The sequence below is a fragment of the Ascidiella aspersa genome, chromosome 5, assembly GCF_963924565.1.
Source record: "Ascidiella aspersa chromosome 5, kaAscAspe10.2, whole genome shotgun sequence".
In the NCBI taxonomy this organism is placed as follows: Eukaryota; Metazoa; Chordata; class Ascidiacea; order Phlebobranchia; family Ascidiidae; genus Ascidiella; species Ascidiella aspersa.
In genome coordinates, this window is record NC_139451.1 from 20,204,304 (window position 1) to 20,212,391 (window position 8,088).

General features: G+C 38.5%; 1 protein-coding gene across 1 annotated transcript; it reads left to right on the forward strand.

Moving 5' to 3' along the window:
• Positions 1-774: 774 nt before the first annotated feature.
• LOC146145300 (uncharacterized) lies at positions 775-2,099 on the forward strand. Its single transcript, XM_083390275.1, has one exon. The coding sequence runs from the start codon at positions 823-825 to the stop codon at positions 1,648-1,650; it is 828 nt and encodes a 275-aa protein (XP_083246401.1). The 5' UTR covers positions 775-822; the 3' UTR covers positions 1,651-2,099.
• The last annotated feature ends 5,989 nt before the right edge of the window (positions 2,100-8,088 follow it).

The following is an 8,088-nucleotide window of genomic DNA, read 5'->3' on the forward strand; positions in this document are numbered from 1 at the left end:
AATAGTATTCCACTAACTTTCTTTTCTTCAAGAGGTTTTAAAGGATTAAATGGAGAACTGGCAGGTAAACTTGGAGTGTCTTTGGAAAGGCATGAAATTAGAAAGATGGTTATAAGGGCAGCAGCAGATCAAAAAAAGGTATTAAAAGAAGAACTAAGAGACAAATTTGTCTTTCTTAAGATGGATGGCTGCACAAGGCACAGAGTTAACTATCTTGCAATAAATGTGCAGTTTGTTAATTCCAACAACAGGCTAGATATTCAAACGCTGGCAGTTCGTGATACTCGAGCACAACACAACAGTGATTTTCTTCAGTACACACTTGAAACTGTTCTCAAAGAATTTAATTTGACAAAACAACAAATTTTAGCCATTGTTACTGATAACGCTTCGAACATGGCAAGTTCAATCGAAAAATACAATGAATCAAATATTTTAACAGAAGCTGAGATTGAAGAAGACAGCTTTGAGTTGGATGTTTTAACTGAAGTTGAGATGGGTGAAACCAGTAGCATAAGGGGAGTTTTAGCAGAAAGTGAAGCCGATGAAAATAATAGTGATTTAGATGAAGTATTGAATAGTGTTTTGTGTCTGCCAGGAATGTCAGATTATTCGAAAACAGCTCATATGCGTTGTGCAGTTCACACACTGCAGTTAGCTGTGAGAGATGGCCTTAAGGACAAATATATGGATAGATTTATTAGTAAAGTTCGTCAAATTGCTATAACAGCCAGGACACCCAAGATAGATGCAATTCTAAAACGGAAATTGAAAAAAGGTGCAATTATCGACCAAGCAACAAGGTGGGGCAGTACCTATCTCATGATTCAACGTTTATTAGAATTAAAGGACAGTTTACTGGATCTGGCACACCCTAATATCACTTTAACAGAAAATCAATGGAATGAAATCAAACAGCTGGAAGAATTGCTACGACACCCTTTCCTTGCAACAAAACGAATGCAATCTGCACATTTAACACCAGGCTCTTTCTACAAAGAGTGGAAGACACTCATTTTTAAGCTTTCCCAAATTGGTGGAAAGTTAGCTGATGCAATCAGGACCTCAATGCAACACCGGGAGACAAAACTTATGAACAATGATGTGCTTTTGTCGGCGATATATGTTGATCCTATGTACAGAATAACCTTAAACAGGGAACAAGCACTAAGAGGCAAACGTGCATTAGTTGATATAGCCTTTCGTATGCATGAATTCTCAAGAACAAACGAAACATGTGAAAATGCCACATCTTCATTGAGTGAACATGAAACATCCTCAACAGCTTCTCTATCTGACGATTCGCTTGATTTTGAAAAGCATCTGGATAAACAGGCTAAAAGGCAGCGCCTTGCAAATGAAAGAGAAGAACCAAATCCAGAAGCTGCATTTAAAGCATGCTTTGAAAAGTCATTAATTGAATTGGAAAAGATTGACCGGTCCTCTAAACTTAGTGTTCTTCAAGCAATAGAGCACTATCCAGAAAATGTTAAGAAGGTTGCCTACACTGTAACTGCTCTTCCTCCTACTCAAGTTAGTGTGGAACGGTTGTTTTCAGCTCTGCGTATTATTCGGTCTGACCTTAAAGCTTCAATGAGGGAGGATTTGCTGGAAGCCATTTTGTTTCTGAGATCAAATTTAGTGCGATAAACCTTGTTTTAACTGAAACAATTATTAGCGGTATGTTTAACAGTACGAGCACTATAAAGCCTACATTTTATTCGTTTTTAAACTTTCATTGCTCTTGTTTAATTTTTTTATTACATTTTCGTTAGTTTTGGAATTAGTGATTCATGATTTTTTGATATTGAGTAACAAAGAGTTCATTCAAGAGTAGGATTTTTTCCTAATTTAATGTAAACTGCTTCTTTTTTTAACAGAATTTGAAATAGATACAAAGCAAACTACTAAACTGATGTATTTTATTGTGTAAAATCCTACAAAACATATTTAATATAGCCAGGACGAAAGCAGCTTTCAAAAATGTATGCCTATAGATCTGAATCCATTGGATAAGTGACTGGTGGCTCCGGAGCTGGAGCCGGAGTCATTGGGTGTGTGTTTGATGGCTCCGGAGCTGGAGCCGGAGCTAAAGGATATGAGTTTGACGACTCCGGAGCTGGAGCCGGAGCTATTGGATAAGTGCCTGATGGCTCCGGAGCTGGAGCCGGAGCCAATGCTATTTTATGGTGGCTCCCCAGCCCTGGCTACAGCAGTGGTCGGTAAACTTTTTTGTTCGCGGCCCAAAGTACTCTTTTCAGAGCTATTGAAGGCCCACTTCGTAAAACACTGCGAAAACAGTGGCGATTCAGGATATTTGATTTTAAGGTGAAATATTAAACGGCGCCTTAATGCCCAAAACACTGCTACATAATGTCAGGTGAAACATACAATAATTTTTTTTTTTTTATACTTTGACCTGATGAAGCACGGTTGTGCGAAAGCTTGTCGAGAATCTAATACAATTTCTCTTTATACAGTGTCACCTGATTCCTCATATACAATAAAATGAAGAATATACTCGCGAAGCGCGAACAATTTTTCAATCAGTCAGCACCACATTTGGCATGTTGGCCTTTCCAAGCTGAGCCAATTTAACGATTCTATGACCCACCAACTTTTAAAATAAAGTGCAATGATTGTTGGGCTATCACGCGGCCAACAACTACATGATAACACTTGACTATTCAAACAGTAACTCGCGGCCTACTAAAAATGGCTCTGCGGCCCACATTTGGGCCGTGGCCCACAGTTTACCGACCACTGGGTTACAGGTTGATAAGCCAAAGCCACAGACGTTCGTGCGAACCTGTAGTGAACATTTCAAAAAGCAACCCCCTGCCTTTTAGCGTAATATAAGTTGGTCGCTTTTTATCGTGTGGTTATCTCTATAAACCATTCCAATTTGGGGCTAGTTAGGATAAAAAACACGTTGCTTGTGTCCAATCAATCAATAAAAAACGTTTGCAGGTCTACACTGAAAAGTTTTTTTAGTAAAACCTCCTTGTCTGCACAGTAGCCAGTGTATGCAAAACTTAACTAAAGCAAATCTTTTAAAAGTTGGGTGTTAGAAAGTGCCTCATTAAAGGTTTACAGGAAGCAATTAGCCAAAAAATCTTCAACAAGCAAAGGAGGTGACAGACCAAAACGTTTAAAAAGCCTTGCTCTAAAGAATTTCGCTAAAAAACATTTTAATCCCAACTATGAGTAATGCAAACCGAATATTTGAAAAAGAAGATATCTCCTCGCCCTGATGCACGTTAGTGACGACAATGACTTCGAATGGTAGCAAAACGAAATAGAATTCTATTTGAATAAGAGACTGATGATGTCGTGATTGGCGAAATATATTTCTCTTTTATAAACTAGAACCTATAGTGACTGATTTTGACTGAGACAAGAAAGTCTATACTGTTTTGCTATGAGTAATGTGTAGAAATTTCTGATCGATATCTTGTTTACTTCCGGAGATATTACACAAAGAATTTCGAGCTGCTTACTTCCCTTTGGTGCTATATGTAAGAGCACTTTGCACAACTTGCTGTTCGTTTACTACACTAGGTCCAACTTAACTTATATTTCATGTATCACATCTCATAGTTAGGCTAGAGCTTAAATGTAAAGCCTGCTTTTTAGTGGTGAAACGTCGAACTGGTAATTTAGCGCGGCATTTGTCACGATTACAACAGCGTGCAGATTGGGGTTGCCGAAAACGTTTACCCAAGCAGAACAAGCACAATTCGGTGGTTACTGAGGCATAACCGCCAGCCCGTGATTCACAATTGTACGATGCTTTGTTTCGTATTTGCTGGCGATAAGCGTGATGCAGTTGCAGTTCAACGCTGACCAGTGGTTCTCAACTGCGGCGCGCGCCTTAATCAGGGAGGTAGGGTAATAAACTGTAAAAAACGGTTTCCTTTTCCAACCTAAATGTAATAGTTATTCGCTTCGCGGTAATCTTTGATTTTTTTATGTTTTGTCTGATTTGTGGAACACTTTAGCTCACAGTAACCATGCATAAGCATTGCATGTTTCTCTCATTTTTCAAAATATGTTTTTTATATACTTAAACAAAAAAAAACATAGATTTTATTAGTAATGCGGCGCAATAAGCCATGATATATATATAGCACCTCTGATATTAACGGATTTACTTCAAAGCGACTAAAACACAATAAAGACAGATGGAAGTTCGCGCGAAGCGCGAAAATAGTGTAAGTGCATAGAAATTTGCCAAAAAAAATATTTTTTAGGGAGCATGGCCAGGTGCCCGCTCTGGATCCACCCCTGCTCACATTACTTTTAGCCAATTGATGACCAGCAGTGGTAGACGGATATCTGAATGGCCCAAAGCATAAAAAAAAACGTATAGGTTTAGACCTGTCTCAAAGTTTCATTTTTAGCATGAGGTAAAACGCAAGTTTGTATCAATGTATGGCCATCAGCTACTGTATGTGGTTTATGATTGAATGTTATCAAGGCATGGTACGACAGCTTCGGGCTGATATATTTTCTTAAAACGGTCCGCAAAAACACACATCTTGCTTAACAATGATGGGTGCACAAGCGTTCAATGGATGCTGAAATGCGACACTAGACTTGATCGACTATAGTCTTAGAAAAAATATAAGATTAGCCCTACATCAAGTACTGCGCGTTCTACTCTTTTGATGATAGTCGAAACAATTGTTTTAAAAAAGGCTAAAGTGAGAATAAGCGGTGGGCTGAACGTGAAATTCAGGCGGGCCGCGGGTTGGACATTGCTGTCCTACACTGATTTCATTGTGCATCCATCAATCAATGAAATCAAGGTTTTTTAGCGCACATAAGAAATCTGTTCACTGAGAGTGTAGCGAAAGAGCTTAGCTCACTAATTTAACTGCACTCCCTAAAGTCGTAAAACAATATAATCTGCATTTAGTATATCAACCATTAACACATGCCAGCACGGCCACGGCCGCCAACACATGCTTATTAAAATACGTGTTAACGGCCGCACCATTATTATTCGTCGGCCGCAGGTGGGACACCGTTGATCTATACTCACAAAATCACAAATATACAAGCGTCAAGATAGTTTTGGCATTAACACCGGTAATTAAATATTTGTCCTATAAATAGGTGGTTATTGAAACTACACAAAATCCTACAGAACGCAATTTCAGAAACACTGCTTTAGACAGACAAGTCTACTGATGATAATAATGTTCGTAAAAATTTAATAGTTTTTGTCGATTAAATTATTATTAGCTGAGCTAATTGGCTTACTTTAGGCATTTTCATACACATTCTCTTCAGATGTAAACCTGCATAATTATTCGTTGCATTTCAAAAAGCACTTCATACACAATTCGTTGTGCAAGAACCTAATTGCCCACGGGCGAAAGGCAAAGCGCCATATTTTTATTTTAAGACAAGCTTTTTCATGGCATAATTAACTAACTTTTCAATGCTTTAGTTTACAGTACAATACGTGACATTCCTTTTTAAAGTCATAGGTATTGACCACAGGTATTACGAAAATCTCATAACACTGGTTCGATAACGTTTTTTGCTTAATACATAATTTGGCAAACTTTCTTAATTTTTGGAAGTGCATGTATATAGTAAACCTTTCACATTGCTGACAACTTCTAACCACGCAGTTGAGAGTAAAGTAAAGCTGCTGCTTAAAGTATCGCCTGATTGGCCATCTCACCAAACGAAAGTAGCTGCTAACGCGAGCGAAACGACACAAACGTCGTTGACAAACTTATAAATATAGTCGTGCACGTCTTGGGGTGATTTCAGTGTTGCTTATTCAAAGTGCTTCAGAAAACGGATGAAATAAGAGTTTCCTCATGTGTTGCATGTCTTTGGAAACCGTTACTAATTTAGTAGACTATTCCCAGAAATCACAATACATCCCGGTATTATGAAAGTCACCAGCCCACCGCTTCCATTGTATTTGAGACGATATGCTAAATAACCTTTCGCTGCCATGGCGAGATTACATATATTAGGCTATATTAGAACTTTTATACGAAAGCATTTTGTTGAATAGGCGGCTTCCGCTCTAATCAACCCTTTTGGTGCTGTGCTATTGTGCAATGTCAGAGAAATTTGAACTGCAAACCCTGAGCTTTTCGTTTCTTTGTTTTAGATTTGCTGTAATCGCCATTGCGTTAAGCCGTGCTGGCAGATTTAGCCTCCCACCACGACGTAAACTTTAGCTAAGCCTTAAGACTACTTTCCCAGCGCTGCTTTTAGGAATGCCGGCCCTTACCTGTTTTATCGAGCTGTACCGCTAAGTTGACGCAGCGCTAAGGCGTCGCCTTCCAAATAGGCAAACAATGGACATTGTTAAGGCGCTAAAGCGAAGTAAAGAGTTGACTAATGGCTTGCAAACAAACGGAATTTGCCTTTGTCGTCGCGAAGGCCGGCAGTCACCTCTGACAAAAAGCTGGTCAGTCGGCAAACTTCGCAAAAAGGACTTGAAGTTTTCTTAAAAACTCTTTTCGTTTGTTTTGGGGGTGCGGTTTCGGAAGCCACAATAAGTACCAGAATGATTGAGAGCGAGAAATATTTCTCACCACTTATGCCCTATTAATTTAAAAAAACGATCAACAATAGATTACACAGAGTGCCTAAAACAATTAACTCTTTTCAGGCCATATTTAATTGATTGAATTATATAATCTGTTTGAAATAACGAAGGGTTTTCCCGTGAATTTCAAACAAATTATTGCGTAATTGTTCACATTTACAAGATGTTGCTACTGTTTTGACCTTATGTTACATTAAAAAGAAAACATTACGTGATTTGTAAATAGCCGTATTAATAAACAACGCGTATTTCCATTAGTGGTCGGCTGTATTTTACATTAGTGGTCGGCAACCACCGGTCTTTTGGGAGTTTGTTACCGGTCCGTATGTTGTGCCTAACATTTGTACTTTTATATTGACACTATTTTGGGTTTTTCTATGACATAACTTTAGGTTGTTTTTTTACGTCCTTTTAGAACTTGATGCGACAAAACAAAGTCAGGGTTCTGATTCAATAAAAGTGCTTACAAATTTACATTACTGAACATTTGTTGATTTTGAAGGCCAGTCCGTGATAAAGTATTAGTTTTAAACCGGTCCGCAGTGCAACAAAAAGTTGTTAACCCTTTTGAAAAATAAAACACATTTCGCATACACCGGCTGTTATATATTTTGCTTAAGGACATCTGTCTCAACAAGTTGTACCTTGTACTAATTTTAGTACGGTGATTTTATTTTTTTCTTCTTATAAACGTTTATGAGGTCCTCAAAAACAGAAAGGCAAAATAAGTCCGTAAAAATTACCGGTATAGACCCATTTATTACAACTTCAATTCATAGGAAATTTGTGTTTTAAGCCAAAATAATTTGAGCAAAATGATCACCACTGAAACTGCTTTTGATATTCCGAAAAGGTTATCCAGGTTGTAAAACCCGTCACTCTTTGGCAAACAATGGCCCTTGTGCCTTAAATCTGTTATCACCACCAAAGCTAACGCGGCTTAACATTCTCCCAATTCACTACTGTCCATGAAAGTTGACGCCTAAGCCGCGACGCATTATTTCTGCTATTTCGCGCACGAAACTCCTTCGTCACGGCGCCGCCCAAAACGCACACAGTCCCATTTGCGTGCGCTAAACGCAATGTACTAAGCGACATTCCCAAGAGGGACTTGTTTGCGTTCTGGGTGTTCGCCAAAGTCCGATATTCACACTCTGATCGCAGCCACGTGCGTCATATTCGTCGCCTACCGTTGTTCACCTATACGTCACACGACATGAGAGAAAATTAACCGACAAGTTATGTAACCCAAGAAGTCTGAATTGAGAGTAGGTGAATTTTAAATCAATTGGAGTTAACCGCAAGGAAGGGTTTAGTTTCTGCCACAACTGCTGCACCAAGTTTACATTTTCAATAATTGTAATTGGTTTTCTATTCATTGATTTTTCTTTAACTTTTCGTTCTATTTAGTTTGATATTTTTAACATAAAAGTTGCATTCGTGTAAATTTAGACCAGGGCATACAATAGTTTTGATAACGGGTCAAATTCGAAAATAAGCAC